At 37.3% G+C, this 18,749-nt stretch overlaps 1 protein-coding gene across 1 annotated transcript in view; it reads right to left on the bottom strand.

The window, feature by feature from the left end:
* DPYD (dihydropyrimidine dehydrogenase) overlaps positions 1-18,749 on the bottom strand; it is a 318,409-nt gene that overhangs the window by 143,258 nt on the left and 156,402 nt on the right. Inside the window, exon 12 of the mRNA XM_062497926.1 lies at positions 16,314-16,529. Within this exon, the coding sequence (XP_062353910.1) occupies positions 16,314-16,529 (216 nt within the window). The remainder of the gene's footprint in view (positions 1-16,313; positions 16,530-18,749) is intronic.

The raw sequence follows: 18,749 nt of genomic DNA, 5'->3' as shown, positions 1-18,749 counted from the left end.
ATCCCAAGAGGATAGATGAAATTGGATAAATTCTTAAACTACACTCACACAAACTAGTTACTGTAGGACTGTATTGCAGCTGTAGTGGTTTTTTGAGATGGAAACCAATTGGACATTATATAAGGTCTGTATGCCACACATTTTCACAACTTATATTTGTATATTTTAATGTTATTTAAACATATGCAATATATATGCAGATTTGCAAAATAAACTGCATAATAACTTAATTTGCATAATCCATACTTTGGTGTTGCATAATACATGCTTTTGTGAAGTTTTCTTTCTTTAGTTTTAACCCATAGCCTCCTTAAGGGAAAACCTGTTTAAAAGCTGACTCACACCATTATTCTGAGATATTTAATGCCATTAGTGTAATAACCCTTCTTAACTGGGCCCATTCCTGCAATTAATTTAGTTTTCACAGTTCCCATCAACTCCAATATTCATTCCAATATGGCTTCACTGTCAGACCTGAGCCTTATTGAAGTAATACCTTTACACTTTTTTTCTGTGACTGGAAGTGCTCTGAGAACGGCTGATTTCCTAAACATTGTACACATACAACCACCAACAAACCCAGCCCTTTGTGAAAGAATGTGAGTTCTTTAGAAGTGTTTTCTCTTTCACTGCAGCCACTCTGTTCTGCAGTAATGGAACAACCTATTTGTGAAAATACACGCACCTACTTATTTGCACATACTGTATTTCATACCATGAATTCACCTAGTTTTAATTATTCATCATTGCCTAGCTATACAGGAAACAGAGCTCCCCCCATCTTGACTGCGAACACTAGCATCTCAAATTTTTTTTTTCTTTTTAAAGTGAAGATAAGTTACTGCATTAAAAATAAATGAGGTATTTTTTGTCAGTTGATTGGACACTGAGTACACATAATAAATCACCAAGAGCATTGTATGCTGGTCTATGTGCTAACCTTGAGCTGCAGTTTATCTATTGCCTGCAATTCAGGAGACAATAAGGTATTTTACCCAATCAGCTGATCAGATGAAGAAACTCAAACGACTGAAATGGCTTTGAAATACACAGGCTTTTAGATATCAAATTACCTCTGGAACCCTCTATCCAGAAGTAGCTCAAACAAAACCCATTTGAAATACTGCTTCAATATTCAAAAAAATCAATAATTTAAACCACAGGTTGAACATTTTTACTGCTTCCACTGCAGACTGTCGTTTTTTGAAATGAAAATGCTAACAGCACCAAAGGGGAAAGCTCCGGCCAGCCGAGATGTGTGTGTGTGTGTTTGTGTGTGTGCAGGGGTGGATTGGCTGGAAATGCTGGCTTACTTTTCCTCCCCCAATTATGTTTACATAAGATCTCTTAAAATAAACAACTCTCATTTCCACCACTTGGAAAAAAAATGCTTTTCTTTGTTGCACTTGATGTTCCTGTCCCTGAGAGCTATACTGAGACACTTCACTGTAAACACACATGCTGAATGCAAATACTACATCCTCAATTATGCTATTAATTATGCTGTTATTATTTTGTACGTAACAGGCACTGACACCGTGGTTTTGAATACCAGCAAGCGCACAGTGAACTCTTGACTACTAGACAGAAAAGCAGGAATATGGGTGATCCAACATTTGTTGTGATCCAACATATGTTGTGATCCAACATTTGCAGTAGGAGCAGGAAGCAATCCAGTGCGTGCTGCAAAACCCAAGCAAGTTTGGATGGTCCACTGCCCATGATACCTGCTCCTTTAGGCAGAGAAATGGCTAGCTGGAAAAGATTTCTTAAAAGACAAGGAACACACATAAGGAAGAGACCTGGTAGGATTGTGAACCCTTGAACAGTCTAGACATGGTGGATGTTGGACACAGAATCAAGTCTCTCCTCTACAAAAATTTAACCACCAGTTATATTTTCTGCAGAGTTTGAAATATGTCACTCTCTTTCTGTAGAAACTGTTATTGTTTTGGTCATTTAAAATCTCGTTAAATCCTCGCATTGTCTTGAACTAATTTTTTTAAAATTGTGTTAAAGGAGGAATGTAAGAAACATAAAAAATGCCACCCAAAAAGCAATGAAATAAACATCACGAGACAGAGCTTATGTATCTGCAGGTATACAACTCCCAACACACAGTAAGAACAATTTTTGTTACAGTAGCAAAGCGTCACTTTTAGTATTATAGAGAGGGGCATAAGAAAGAAGTCGTAAGATTGATGGTCCTTGCTTTATCATTCAAATACTTTACTCTCAGATATATTCTTATTCTCTCACACATTTTTAGAGCCTTCTCCAACCACAGTCTTAATACAGAAATGAAAATGTAAATTATATTATGAGAGTAGAGTTGCTCAAGTAAAAAAAGTATGTGTTTGTATATATACAGAATTATTGTGAAGTGAAAATTAAATTTGCATTTCTGTTTCTAGAACAAGAAATTATAATATACTTCATATATTATATACTTCATAAATACATATATTATGAATTTTCTGGCTGATAATTTGTTCAAGTTTAACCAAGATAAATGCAGATTTTTATAATAAGAATAATAAGAAGAACTGACAAAAATATAACCATTTAAGAAATGGAACACTCAAAACTATATACACCAAAAATTTGGACATGGATTCCAATATTCTGTTCTTCTTAAAGGTACAAAAAATTTCTGGATGTCAAACAAAAAAATCCACAAACAAAAAAATCTCTCAAACAGAGAAATTCATCTGACTTTGAATATATCCAGAATATAGGAAAATAAGATTTTGCTTATTTATGTGTTTGAGACCCGTGTTACCTCCATGTGAAATCACCTATTTCAGGAACTCCTGTCAGTCTTTAATATATACCTCCCACACAAGAGCAGCAATCAACTGACCGTCTGAGAACACTATTCTTGGCAGCAGTAAAAACTTAAACAAAACAACAAAAAATCCAGTAGCAACAAGAAACCCAATATTCATCCTTTCCTCGATTCTTGCAAAGTTAGGGAGGAAAAACAAGCTGAAGTTTGTGTTGGAGTTAAGGGATTTGGGCTGTTGCAGATCACCCTGGGCAGGAGCTCCAAGCATGTGCAACAAGAACATTCTGTGAACTGCCAGCATCTCCTCCTGCTCCATCCCAGCACACCCAAAACAGGCAGTACAGGCTGGGGGCAGTTTTGATTCCCTTGGCAGAATTCAACCCATGAAGTTCATCACCACTGACAAGATTTAATACCCAGTCCAATATAGCACAGGCTGGCAGTAGGTTAATCTTGAAATATAAAGCATGGATACTCATGGCAAAGCTTGTATTCAGAAAATAAAAAGGGTGTAGGCTCCTGGCTCTTATCTGTTGCTGCAGCTACAGCCTGGAATGGAACTACATCCCTCAGCCGGAAGGACTGATAATTCTCTTGCTGTAGCCTCTGGATGTTTCCTCTAACGATCCCAGCATCACTCCTATCTTGTCTGGATTGACTTTTGCTCAGCATGCTTTCAACCATGCCCCAGTCTCCCACAAACACTGAACAATGCAATCAGCTGCTCCAGCTAAATCAGCTGAGAGTTATAAAGATGAGTTTCGACATATTGAAAACACTTCAATCAATGTCACTTTACCAAACCTTCTCTATGGCTGGATATACAGATTAAATAAAAGGGTACAAACAGGAACCCTCCTGAACTGCACAAGGAGAGAACCATCTCAGGCAATAAAGCTGAACACAACGCTGACAGCGTGCTCCTCTCACTCCATTGTTTAAGCATGAGGCTTGAAAACAGATCAGGAAGATGCTTTGGGACAGACTGCATTAGGGTCATTTGGGAAATGTTTCCAATCTTCATAGATTCCACATATAAGACAGTTTCCAACAACTGCATATGAAGGAGATTGGTACATTTAAAACAAATTATTTCTTAAATAACTTGGCTATTGATGCTGCTTCATTATTGCCATACATTTTTTATAACAGATTGTCATGTTGCAATAGGGCTTTGCACACATATATTTACTATACCATGTGAATTACTAGAAAGATGCTTTTCTATGTTTTTGTGATTTATTAAAACATAAATCACAATAGCATGTGCCAGACATTCGTTTAGAAGGACATAATAAGGTAACAATTATCCTCTGAACTCCTTTCTTTGTCTTCAGAGAATAAAATGCATTAGAACATATCCATTTGCTGGCCCATGACAGAAAATGAAAGCAACTGTGATGGTTGCACCGTATGCTTTCAGTTCCTGCAGTTGGCTGGTGAAGTGAGCTTTGCTCCTGAATACGCTGTCAGAGGCAAAAACAATAGCTTCCCCAATACTTTAAAAGAATAAACCTTAAAAACGTTAAGGAAAAAATAATTGAAGATATTTGTTTTCATATATGTGCAGGTGGATGTGGAAAAATCCTACATGTAAATATTCAATGTAAATTTAAAGTATATTTTATTTGAAAGGAAATTATGTACACAGGGTCTCCCAGTATGGTTTTGATTTGAATCAATGTATTTTACCTTTTTCATTTTATGTAACAATTCACAGGATCTGATTCAAGTGAATTGTAGCATTTTCTTCTGTGGAAATATACACAGAGGAGCAACATTACAAGTATTGTTATAATTCCCCCCAGAGAAGGTTTAAGGCCTTCTGGATTAGCCTGTGATTGTTTGGAGTTCTGTGTTTGATGACTGGCACAGTAAAAATGCTCTCAGTGTACCATGATTTTACCCAGTTATTTTTGAAGAGAAAAATCATAATCAAACATTCACAACATAGTGGGTGCTACATAAAGGCATTATTAACTGTGCAGGTAAGTAGAAGCAGCAAGATCACAGGATAAACTGGTTTTATTAATTCAAAGAAAGTATAATTTAATCTCTCAAATTTTGATTGTTTTAAAAGTCTATTTCTATGGGAGAAGAAACATATATGTGGTTTAAATTTATAAGAAAAATACTAAAACCAAGTCTTAGCAGCAGTCCAGATTCACTTAATTTTTCATTTTTTTTCCAGAAAGACACTGTGCCCAAACCACATACCACAAATGCTTAGGAGTAAAATGATGGGAATCTCTGAAACAAATATGAATTCCAGGAATCAAAGTGGGTATTAAGCTTCACTTTGCCCAAGTGACATCAAAACATTCTTAATAAATAAGCACAACTATACATGCACACTCTCTTTGGTTTAGCTCACGATACACAAAGAGCTATTTTGTTCATAGATTTTGTAGATGTGTAACTTAAAATTAAATCACAATGTCACGCAAAGACCCAATCCTGTGTTGTCCAGTTCTGATTCTGCAGGATATTTACCTTTGTAATTAACTTCAAGAAAGTGCATGCACCATGTCATTTTAATGAGTAAAAAATTTAAGTCACAGCAAACTGGTTCTCTCTGCCTTATATTCCTGACCATTTCCATTGGCTTTGGGTCAGAATCTGGAATCTAAATTTTCATTAATGATATTACAGAGATGCACAGTGCACATATTTTACTCAGAGCACCATTATGACCTGCTCATACTCTGTCACATTAAGGGATGAACACAATGCCAATTAAAGTGCATTCAGAATGCCACACATGATGGTTATGACGGCTGGCAAGCATCCTTATTAACAACGATACTTTTTGAACAACAACATACATATAGCAGTTCCCTGGAAACAGGATCATTTTGGGACTCCACTAAATAGAGCACAATACCATAATTACTGCCATGGTCAAGTCACAGTTTGGTGAAGTTCTGTACATGGGAATTTTGATACCCTGTGTTTATCTAAAGTTCAAACTGACTAAAATAAAAGAGCACATGCCACTGCTTTTCTAATATTACACGCTTAAGCCTTATTTTATTTACAGCTTCCAGCAGCTCTCAGCTCGACTGCTCGTTGTGCTGGCTGCCACGTAGCTGGAGAAGGCTAACAAACCCCTGCGTGTTCACATGACAACCTTTGTGCAAACGCATCCTTATTCTGTCATCTACTGGCAGCGTGCTTCCCAGTCATGTTCTCTGCCAGTCCTTACCAGTTTGCCAATTACACAAGCTGCTTCCCAGACATCAGACAAAAATTCCATAAGACTGCTGTGCAAGCGTACCCTAATTAACCATCAGCTTAATTAGACAATTTACTGTGTAATTAGCAGGCAATTAGTCAACACCTCTCAGATCTTATTGACTGCTGTGACAGCCTTCCTTAGTCTACACATTCCCATACGCTTCCACGACCATGATCCCAGCCCTATCCTGTACAACAGCAACCCTTGCAAGGAAAGGGAAATCATATTACATAACAAGGGGAGAGGGAGAAAAATCAATATATAGCCTGTTCATTTATTGACCTGTCTTCTAGGCAAGACTTTCTTTTCTCTAGGAGTAGAAGGTCATCTGCTAACAAAGAAATGTTTAGCTATAACATTAGCTTATGTCTTTTTCATTTGTAACGTGGTTAAAGACTCTTATGCTGCACTAAATTAGCGAAGAAGTCAGGCAAGCAGAAGTTAAAGAAAAAAAAAATTAAAACTTACTAACATATTGTATGTTTAAATAGATGTTCCAGAACAGTGAAAAGGTGGTGATAGCTGCTTTTGAGACCTTTAGCTTGCATTGTAATTAACTGCTTTGTAGTTGAAAATGCACCAGGAAAGTCAAAATAAAGTATAAAATGTCAATACTCAATAATAATTTAATAACATTACTGCAATTCAGTAGAAGTAATATTTTAAGTGGTATCAAGTCCTTAACACAAATCTAAAGTTGTATGTCCTTTAATACAATAATATACAATGTGAGAAATTACAATTAAAGACATATATAACACAGATATTAAGGGATTACTAAAAATGTGTGTTCCTATTTTTCTATAGACTAAAAATTGGATTTTGCAATTAACATTGACAAGAGCTTTTTGGATAATTCTTGAAGTAGTAATTCCAAAGTTCACAGGATGGATAAATTTGTGTCCTCCTGGAATTAACTCTAGAAGATTTATTCACAAATATCTTACACTTTCTGACTGAATGACAGAATTCCACAAACACTATTGTAGTTTGAAAAAAATAGATAATTACGCATCTCAAATAGTGATAAGGAATGTTATTTAGAATACATATTTGGATTAGTAATAGGTATTTTAATATAAGAGCCTGTCAGGTTTTTTAAACATATGGGACTTCATTCTGCTTTTTGCAACAATGTCAATCAGGAGTAAAAGCAATTATATCACCCTGAGACTCAAAAATCAGCTCTTTGCTTTCTTAACTTCTTGTGTGGGCACATCAGATGTTGAGCACAGCCTTATCCTTTTCATTTACCAAGTGGGAACTTGAGACCTGAGATAATTTGAACACTTAAGAGAAGTGTATTGCCTGTACATAGGAGCTACACTCCTATAACCAAAATTTCCTTGAAAAGTGATTAAGCTAAATGCTGCAAACCCATGTGTGGAAACACATGCCATTTCAGAGACAGCTACACCATTTCAGCCAATACCTGTACAATCCTGCACACCACCTGTACAGCACCCAATAGACGCCGGACACCCATCCCAGTGTCCCTGTAGAGTCATTTGGGGCTCACATTTCTGCAAACATCTTGCAGGACTGCATGGTCCAGCCAGGAATCTCGGGGCAATAGCTGCTGCACGAGGCGCCCCAGGTCTGCTCAGCCTGCACTGGGGCAGAGCAGAAAAGCAGCCCCCAGCAGCAGGGCTGCCCACAGCTGTGCCCAGCTGCAGCAGGAGGCACAGCTGGTGCCAGGGGAGGGTGCCAGGCTGGAAGCAGGTCTTCCCCAAGGCACCTGCAGCCTCAGATGTCACCGGGCACAGGTGGGGGCCCAAAGTGTCACCCAGGCTTTTGCAGAAGCCAGGCTTTGGCCACAACAGTGAACGCAGACCTCAGCAAAGATGCTGAACTGTAAATCAGCAACTGAATCATGACAACCGCTTCTCTCTTATTCCACTTCACTATCTCAGAAGGCCTAGACTGAAGCCTAGATGTTGTTGTGGATTTATTTTTATAATTAGAATGTGGAAACGAGGGGAAAAAACCCAAGCTAACCAAGGGGGGAGAGTAAAAAAGCCAATGAATTGACAGAAGGAAAACTTCCGAATTCTATAGTGACAAAATAAAGATTTTGTTTTTTCCTGAAAATCTGTTGCTAGCTATTTAAGTGCATCATAGCAATTTCAGAAAATAGGGAAGTTTGTAATTTATGGTAAAACTCAAAAATGTTAAGTATGGCTTTATGCTGATTGTCTTAGGTGTGTCTTAAATATAACTATTAAGAAAAATATAATGCAATATTTTCTATTAAATTACAAAATAAATGCCATTTATTAAAGTCAGATGCAGTTGGATGGCAGAAAACTAAAAGGTTCGCAACGAATCTGAATTGAGAATGGAAAAATGTGAAAATTCTAAATTTCAGAATTACACTTGCCAATTTCTATCTTACATTCGAATTGCCTTTTTAGCTGAATTCCTTTCAGACAAAAAATTATGTGAGTCATTTTCAAGATCACCAACAACCTTCCAAGGACATACAAAACAACCACAGAAAAATGTAGCTGGATTGTATTTTACGCAAGTATGTTACATATTTGCTTTTTAGAATCCTGTTTATTCAGGATGTGATATTCAAAAATGTTGAGTACTTCAGATACAGCCAACAGGACTTGCAGATCCTCAGCAGTTTTGAGAATCATGCATGTGTCCTCTTCTTGTCTCTCTCTTGATAAATATTTGCAGGTATTTTCAGAAGAACAAGGTAAATAAAGCAAAAATAGTAAAGAGTAAAGCAGCTTCTTCAATACAAATTGAAATACTGTTCTGGTTTTTAACCAGTGCAAAATTCGCATCCGTTTTGTTTGATTGATTGGGTAATAGTTGCACTAGGAATAGAAATTGTGTCCTCTCTTAAGTACTGGTCACTACCAGGACAGCACATATTATCCTGAGCAGGAATGAACGCTCCTACTTTTGGAAGCTATGCTTTATATAAAGGTTTATGTAGCAAAATCCTCAGTGTTGCAGTCTGTGTGCTCTGTCAGAATTACACCTGAACTGCTCCTGAGTTATGCCAATCTAAGTGCACTATAAGTTTAATTACAATGCACAACAGTTTTCAGATTTAGAAATACCTTTTTTTAATAAGTCTTCTACACATAAACGACCTGAAATATTAAAGCTCAAGATTAATGTTCACACTTACACTTCATATATGTATCTGCACTCTGGCTCTACTGTTTTAAACCAGACTCCAGAGAAACAGGCAGGAAAAACAACCAACCTTTAAATACTGTGTAAAAAAATCCCCAGATGAAGAGAAACCAAATCCTTTAGACATAACAGAATCCTGCAGCCTACCAAGAACCAGTTTTAGGTATGTGTCTGGTTTTGCCTTTGCTGGCCAGCTTTGTGTGCAGCTCTGAGGAAGGTAAGCCATTGCCAGCTTCGACTTGTGGAACTTACACCACGAGCTCAAGGCATAAAAGTTACAGCCACACTCGCTCTGCTCCAGGAGGGTGAATGGCAGAAAAAAATGATAACATGGGAAGAAAACTGCTGATCCTCTGTTTGTAAAAATCTGTCCTTTAGCACAGATGAGGTTTACTGACTCAGTGTGCACCACCCCTGCATGACAGATCCCTCTGTCTTCCACTGATGAATTGTCACATTGTGCTCCACGCCTTGAGATAACAGACTTCTCCATGAGAGGCTCCGTGCAGAAAAGAGACTCCCACTGCAGAAGAAGTGCAGCATTTCTGTGATATTTAATGCTACAGGAAGAGTGGGACTAAGCATTTCCCCAGAGGTTTAATTTTTTTATCACGAACTTGTGAGTTTTTCATTTCTAAAGTAGTAAATACAATCACAAAGAGAGAGAGAGAGAGAGAAACTTTTTTATGGATTGTTGTTAAACTCTTGCATTAAAAATGCAGTTTGTAATCTTCAGTATTCAAAATATCAATTGGCCAAAATAACCAGATGGCAAAACCAGATTTTTTGCCTCACTTGCAAATTTGCTCGTGCACATCAGTTTAAAGTGCACACCTAGCTGGTGCAGACTTCAGCTGTGGTAGGAAAGGCCTTGGCTTATCCATAATCACTTTGTTAAAGTTCTCAGTCCTGGAATCTTTGGTCTCTCACTGTGTTCAAGCTGTGCTACATCCCTCCAGATGGATTTTTTCCAGGGTGAAGATATGCCAAACTCCTACATAACCAGGTGTATGGACTGAGGAAGAAGAATGGTTAAATGCAGTCCTTTCTAGTTCCTCAGACAGCAATTTAGAAGCTTTTGAAGTTATTTGCATATAAAGAAGAATCCAGCTTCTTTAAACAGGGTCAGAGATAGGGTAAAACAAAGTACAGAAATGAGATCTGGTCCTTAAGTTGAACATATCAGAGAAATACTTTTTCTCAGGGAAAAAGGAGGAAACTGTTTTCCTGCTGCTTACTCATATTCACAGAATTATTTGTCCTGTTTTGTGGATAAATAACACATTTCCTGTATAAAAACAAAATGGCATAACTACAGCATTTTAAATGATAACAATTACATTCTATAGCACTTCCCTAGCATAGCCTTTTACCTCTCCCGTTAAACTTCACTGATTTTATGCCACTGATCTAAAAATACAAAAACTACAAAACCATAAAGACAGCACTTCTTATTAAAATTTCTTCAGAAATACTGAACAAAATAAAGGACACCAACAACTCATAAGGACACTAAAACCAATAATAATAATAATAGTAATAATAATAATAATAGTAATAATAATAAATTTAAAACTTGTAAAACAAGAAAAAATGCTACTTAAGAGTGTTGTGTGCTATAAAGTGCTCATTTTTCTGTTCAAAAAATGTAGTTAATAAAAGTTGTCTAATGCTGTTTAGTAGAAAGGCAAACAGTCCCTTTTATATTTGACATTAACAATCTGATCATTTGTCTCCCCAAAGAAAGCCCATACAGCTTTCATACAGACCACACAATAAAGAATAGTAATATTTCTGTTTACTGAGATATCAACTGGCATTTCGTGGCAAGTCAATGGTCTATCTTTGCTACAGCATACTAGACCTCAATCTGGCATCTACAAATGTCAAGAGTATAAAAAAAAATTATAGGATGGAAATCAAAAGCATGTTCCAAATTCCTAAAAACCAAACAAAGTTCACCTAGACATATTTGCTGCAGAAATCAGTACAATATTCAGCTGTCAATCTTGAAAAACAATGAGGGAGCGACGCTGTCAGTAGGACAGGATAATAACATTGCAAGCAGATGTTCAGGCGGGGCTCTAATTCTCACTGAACTCCCTTGGTAAGCATTTAATTTCTTTATCATATGCAAGCTAGGCAAATTGTACTTCATCAAAACTGTATTGTGAAATATTAATATTTCATATTATAGCAAACTCCATAGAATAACCTTTGTCATATTAAGAACATCAGAATTTCAAATGTCATGGTTCTGCATTTTAATGCATCTTAAATAGCTTTTTGGCTTGGCACCATAAATTATAACTAGTTTAATCTAAATTACTACGCTGTAATATCATACAAAAATATACATTTTGTAATACAGATTCACTTCTGTGAAATACTAATGTTATGGAAAACAATGCATCATTGTACCGTGATTTTTTTACCGCCTTCAATTATGAAGCGAGGTACACACAGTGCAAATGTACAGAGACAAAACTAGCTGGAGTCTGAATATGTATATTGTAATAACAGCACATAGAAATGCAATATGCACTGGGCAAATTAATTAATTAATTCTCTGCCAGCAATCATTTTTATTTAGAAATGGATCTGAAAATGTATTGTAAAATCTACATCTGTAAACTGCATAAACATATATTATGGCTAGAAAGTTTTCTCTGCTATGGTTTAGTTGAAATTTAATCTAGTTTTAATTGTAGCTTTGTTTTTAAAATCATCCACACAACTTGCTCCATATGTAATGAGAAAAAAATAAAGATTAAAAATTACGTTAGTCTGCATGTTGATTTCTGCTGGTTCTCATAATAAAGGCAACTGTTTCTGCATTATTGAAAGCGACAGCATCACAAATCAGTGCATATCACAAAAAAATAAAGACAGATGTATCTGATTAATCAGAATTAAATTTTAGAAGTGAAGGAAGCATCTAAAAATCAAAGTAAACATTTCTGCTAACCCAGTTGTTTTTTCATCTTTCTAAACAGCCCATACAATGCAGTGAGAGATCAACAAAGCCTGAATTCAGCTGATAAAACCCTAATTTCTGCTATAAACTTCTCACTGTGGTAAGTGAATATGGCATAGGGATTTACACACCTCATATAACCTTTGACTTATTTTGATAGTATGCTTATACAAACTTTCTGATTACACGTTTCAATACAAATTTTGTGTTCTAAACAATAGTCGCTAATAAATTCTTAGTAAATAAACCTGCTCAGTACAACAGTTCTCCTCAAACCCTCCCACTCCCAGTTATGTGTCTAATAAATGCAGTATCTGTCATTCTGCATGTAGTTTTCTGTTCATCTAAGCTCTAAAAGAGGTAATAAATGGTATCTATTTATTGTGGACTCTCTGATATGCAGCTCCCCCATTTCCCTTCGATACTGTGCAAACAGAATTTACAAATAATATGTTGCTGCATACAGTTACCTGAACAAGACAGAAATACTATTTGAACCAACAGAGCAAGGAGGTATTGATCCTGCAGTCAAAAAGGGAAGACATGAATATAGAAAAAGGTGTGCGAAGGGACACTTCTATTCTGCTACCATTTGTCTTTCCCAGTGATTGTGCATTTCAAAAGCACTTATTCTCTTTTCTGGAAGAAATCAAATCTAGTTGATACTAAAGCAGCTGTGCAAAGATGTTTAATTTGGTAGATAAAATTCTACAAGTCACTATCTCCCTCACAGATACCAACAGACACATACAGGTACAGTCCCCTATGATTAGGATTTCCTCTACACTAATATCTAGCACTTTCTAAAGTATGTAGAGTGCAGTATATTTTGAAGTGTAAATACCGAGAAGGAATTTCAGCTATTTCTTACTTTAGTTTTTTTCTTTAAGTTTCAACAATAGTATGGTAGTATGCAAGAACAAACTTTGCTGAATCACTCGCAGTTAAAATGCTCACCTTACAAACAGAAAATACTACAAAGGTAGTCATGAAGACAATCATGAACAAGGAACGTGGGTGTTTAAAAAGGGAACGAGCACAGCAGGAAACAGTGTGCTCTGTGCTAACTCCCTCTGGGCAGTATGTGAAACTTTCAAGGTGACGCAATGACACACGAGGATTAGAAAGACCAGGGAAGTAAATTACTGTCCAGAGGTTGAACTCCAGCACTGTTACCCAACAGCTCCTCTGTACAAGACTGTAGGGTCTCCCATGGGCTGCAGGGATCCCTGGCCTTGTGTTTTAGAGGAGCTTTCTGTGCTAGATGATGAAATGGAGAAAAGCAGAAGTACCTCGTATGAAATAAATCCTGTGTCTTACAAGAATCACAGCTCTCCAGCCTGAGTCCTTTTTATCTCTGTCCTTGGATCCCCTTCTTTCAAGATTTATCATGCTTTTCTCTCTGACCATATTCCATCACACCGTAGTTAACGTATGGAAATTTGTGATTGGGCTGTATATGCTTTTCACCACCTATGTGCCACTCAAATTTAGCCTGCATCAGTCACTTTTGCTGAAGTGCCAAAGGATGTCCACGGTAAACAGGGAATTCACTGGCTTTCCCTATCAGTGACTGAGCACAACAAATTCAGACACTGGTTCTGGAAAAGAGAGAATTTCTGCTGCTGCTAAGATCCCTATGGCCACACAGGCAGGTTGTGCTTGGCAAATCAGATGGGAGCCCAGCAGTTAAGCCTTACCAGGACAGATCAAATGAGGAGACGAGGGAAGAACACAGAATCCTACTTGCACCACAAGGCTGAAGTGGAAAAGCTTCATCTGCCAAAAACTGTGTCTAGCAAGCTCTCTCCCTTCCCAGAAGCTCTTCCACTCTTGGGAACTGCACTGTCTGGGGAGCTGCTCTTCCTCCTCCCAGCTCCACAGGCTTAGATCAGGAAATTTTTGCTCTTGGTCCTGCTGAGTAGTTTGCTTTGACTAGCTGGGCAGGACAGCTCAGTCTGAAATCCTCCCCATTGGTACCCCAGTCCAAGAGAACATTCTGCTCCCTGCTGAAAACTGCACATGATTCATGTCTACATAATCAGATGCTAAGTTAAAAAAAAAAGTTTGCACATTATAGCAACCTATAATATTTCAAACTCTCTCATAACAGCTTGTTCTAGCATTAAGTCGAGAGCAGTCTTTCTGCAATAGTCAGTTCACATAAGAACTGCTGTAGCTTAGTGAGTTTTTCTTCCCATTTGAAATAGTTATTTTTGAAGTATTAAGTACATGTTACTCTGATAAATAAAAGCAATTTCGCTTCTGCAGCACCTCTCAGCCAAGCATCTCAAATCATGCCACAAATACACCTGTGGGAAGTGCAGTACTAGGAGGAATACAGTAACAGAAAAACTAAGGCAGCACTTGAGTGGGACACAGTTCTGTGAGATACAACATGATTCAAGAGTTTAGGCACAGAGTACTGTTTCCTGTTGAATATTAGAAGGAAAAAAAAAACAGAAATAACAATCACTGAACTAGAATTCACTAAATAGCACTTTTCTGAACTTATTAACTTAAATCTTATCTTATTACAACAAATACTTAAAAAAAACCCTTGAGCTTCATCTGAGTCACACCTCCAGAGCATGGCATCCAGTGGAACACTCTGCAGTCACCATTTCAGAAATGACTCAGAGTCTGATGCTTAGTATAGCACCAACATCACTTCCTACAACATGCATGTCTTTCCTCCTGAACTCCCACCCAAGCTGGAACTCAGCCTGTGTCTGTTTAGCTCTCGAGATGCACAGTAATCAACGTGCAGTCTGGCAGGACTGCCAGCATACCAGCAAAAAAACTGATAAAAAATAAGTCTCAGTACTTGCTATGGGTTGCCTGTAGCCTAGGCAGTGAATAATTACAGCTATGTATGTTACACATGTAAGTCAGCTGTAAACATACTTGAATGACATTTATGTCCTAAAAAGTGTTTTAGTAAGAAGCCCTGTGAAGTAGACTGGAATCTCCACTGCAATCCAGATGAACACTCAGGGCTACTTCAGGTGTAGCGACAGCAGAATCCAGCCTGACATATTTTACAGTATTCTGTAGCAATACAGCATTTTTTCCTTAGACATTCCTCATTCTAATTCACCTCTGGTACTTACCCATGGAAAGGTGGTGAAGGAACAAATCCACCTTTTCTCTTCTGCTCCATCCGTCAGTACCATTTTTTGTACATCCCCTCTCTGAACTAAAAATAAAAGGCCCTTGTATCCAAATTAAATTCAAAAGCTTTCTTCAGCCCACACTGCTGTTTGTTACTGGTTGTTATATGTACATATTGTTATATGTTGCTATTACACTGTTATTCAGGCCTATGTTTAAGGATTCACCTTTGCTTTTCTTCCTCTCTCCACAAGTCAAACCATATCTACATCCCAGCCCAAAAACCCGTTCCTTTTCTCTGTGATCTGTGTATCAAAGCTGTTATTTTCTTTCCCTGTCTAAACTTCTTGCTCAATCTCACTTTACCATTTTGAATGTAGCAACACGAAGTTGCAATTCTCCTGAATTCACACAAGCAGTTACACACTTAAAACTACACAAAATGCTTTTTCTAAGGCACCACACTGAGCCATAGCCCTTAAGACCTGATTCTAACTTCTTCCACCTCCAGTATATGTTACTTAAGGTTGATGTCACTGTGCTCTTCTCTCCATAGGTTTGGTTTTATGCTGCCTCCATCTTTCTCTTCCACTACCCACCCAGCCTTCTCTTTGCAGCCACATTATCACATTGCAACTGCACCTCCAGTTCAATGGCTTATCTTGGCAGCCTCTGGCACAGAATCTGGCTTTCATAAGTTATGTGACAAAACTGTTACTCATTCCCTTTACATTCTAATCCTTCACAGAAAACATTTTCACTGCAGTATTTTTAAAAAGGGATGTTTTCACTTAATAGTTGGCTAATATTAGAAGTTGGGGCAATATAAGGGAGGAATGTAACAACAAACAGAATCACAAATTGTGTTACTGCACTGTGGAAAGCTCACAGACTAGCTGAACTACACAACCTATCATACCCTTCTCTGCTATCATTATGCTAGCTGGATATAACAGAGCCATTCCCCAAAGATTCAGATTTCTCAATTATACAAAGATGTGGTTGCCTTCAAAAAACACATTATAATATTTCCTCACCTTATCCAGGGAGAATGTTTTAGTGACAGCAAAGCCCCATCCAGCTTCAAATGCTCTCCGAATCATTGAAGAACTAGTAGCAGGGGTTGCACTGGCAAGGCCAAAAGGATTTGGGAACTTCAGTCCAGCCATTTCTACACTGATATCCACTAAATCTATAGGAGTATAGAAGAGTGGTAGTTCTGGGACTGTAGAAACTGCAGCACCATATAAGGACTGTAAAAAACAAAACAAAACATATAAGGACTGTAAAAAAAAAAGCAAAACTAAATCACCACATTTCTTTTTCTGATTTATTTTATACAATTTATTATTAATTCTGATAAGGGAATAATTAACATATAATAACACAAAGTTTAATATTCTGTTTTGTGTTCAGACCTGCAAATCAGCAAAACCATGCAACCACTCACCTATGTAACACCTTCAGCCCAAATAGTCTTCATGCTGAAATACTACACTATGCTGGAAATAACTGAATGACAGCAACAAAAACAATGAAGAAACATCTGGATGTATTTTACTGTATCCTGTACTGATGTGCCTGGTTCAGTCCAAAGCTTTTTTCAGCCTTTCTGAAGAGCCACCTCTGCTCCCTACAGGAGTCAGTAACAGTGAGATTGAAAAAACCCAGGGTATGCAGACAGACCTTTTCTAGTTCTCATGTGCCAATCTCTAAAAAGTGTAAGAAATTGTGAAAAATGAGGGAAAGCATCATGTGGAGGATCACTCAGACCTAACTCCATGAACCTCTGAACCTTTTTTCCCCTCTCTGAATGATTTCATATAGCCTACACTATGGCATACCTATACAAAACTAATTTTTTAAAACTAAACCTAAAACTAGGTTTATATTTAATTGTAGTAGTATGAATATACTTCAAGACTGAAAAAAGTTAAGAGTCTGATTGCCATCAAAAACATCATATACATTATGGCTGTGCCATCACAGTGGCAGTTTTCACTTGAAAGAGCCTTTTCTCTGAAGAGTCAGTGAAAAGCATTCAACGTATGTGTTGCATCTAATAATATAAAAATTGTAGAGAGAAAAGCTTTTTCCATGAATGGATACTGAGCAGCATCCTAATCGGGCTGTGGTGGGTAGAATTTTAATCTTTGTTCACTCAAATGCTTGACTCAATAAAATCACAGAGAAACAAAGCAGGAACTTCCAACACAGAGAAGCCCTACACTGTCAGTGTTCCTAATATGCCACAGCTAAGAACACAGCGATACCTTCTATCTTTAAAAAGATTGTTTTCTTAGCAGGCGAAAAAGAACCAGTACTTGAAGTTTGGAGAAGATTTTCTGTCGCAGACTAAAAGACCTCAGCAACTCAGGAATTGCTGCCTTTTGGGGTTTTGGATTTTTTTTTTTTTTTAAGGAACTTATTTAGCCAATTTTTACCTGTGCAAACTGATAAGCACAGATGAGGAGTTTCTTGTCTTTCCATAGTGCCTTTTGTTTCCTAGGCTGGTTTAAAACCTGTGAGTTTAAGCCTGTTTGATTTTGGGACTGTGTGGATTCCCCTCACACTACTCTGACCCCAGATCTTTGAATCTTCAGACAAAGAGAATACATTCTGGGGCCAAATGTTCTGATGGCTTAAAAGCACTGAATGTAGTGGAATTGTTCTAGCCTGTATGATGGGTCCATAATGGTGGATTAGCTTTGGGAAAAGCTAACTTCTAAAGATCCCTAACATTTGGGACCAAACTCACTCCAGTATCATGACCTCTCTCAGCTCAAGGCCAATGCAGTTATACTTTATAAAAAGCCAAAGAAGCCCCATTTCTTCCTTCCTGAGTGCTCACTGCTTCCTCCATGTCAATACTCCACAGGCCTACTTTGAGTTCTTCAAAAACCAAACAACCTGGCATTGTATATATGTCTATCTCAAAAGATTTGGTTAACTGGCAAATAAAAAAAAAAAGCGGGGGGGGGGGGGGGGGGGAGGAAATGAAAAATATTTGTCTTTTTATCTTTTTATTTCTTTGAGTTTGATTTAATCCCTTTTTTTCTAGTTATTTTTGTTTGTTTTGTTTTTTTTCCCTTAACTAATATTTCAATTGTAAAATGTTGTTTGCAATCCCAAACCAGAAAATCCTGGATCACACAATTCAAACTAAAGCATTTTTAAAATGCTAGCACTTTTTGTCTCCTACATATCTGAAAGTGGGGAAATCTGCTGAAATCAACACTGATATACTGAAATCATACAAAAAACTCTTGGATTTTCATTCTGTAAGAACAACATCAAAGAAAGACTTAAGGAAAATTGTTCAACTCCACTCTTTGCCAACATGAAAGCAATAAACCCAATTTCCTACTTTGAATTAATTTGCTATTCAGAATTGTTCACATGTTCTCTGTGAATATATTTCAGTCTGGGGATTGATCACAAACTATTCATACCTTGTACAACTGTAAATATCA

Source organism: Cinclus cinclus, chromosome 8 (assembly GCF_963662255.1).
Source record: "Cinclus cinclus chromosome 8, bCinCin1.1, whole genome shotgun sequence".
Taxonomy (NCBI): domain Eukaryota; kingdom Metazoa; phylum Chordata; class Aves; order Passeriformes; family Cinclidae; genus Cinclus; species Cinclus cinclus.
This window is presented reverse-complemented; position numbering and strand designations above follow the sequence as displayed.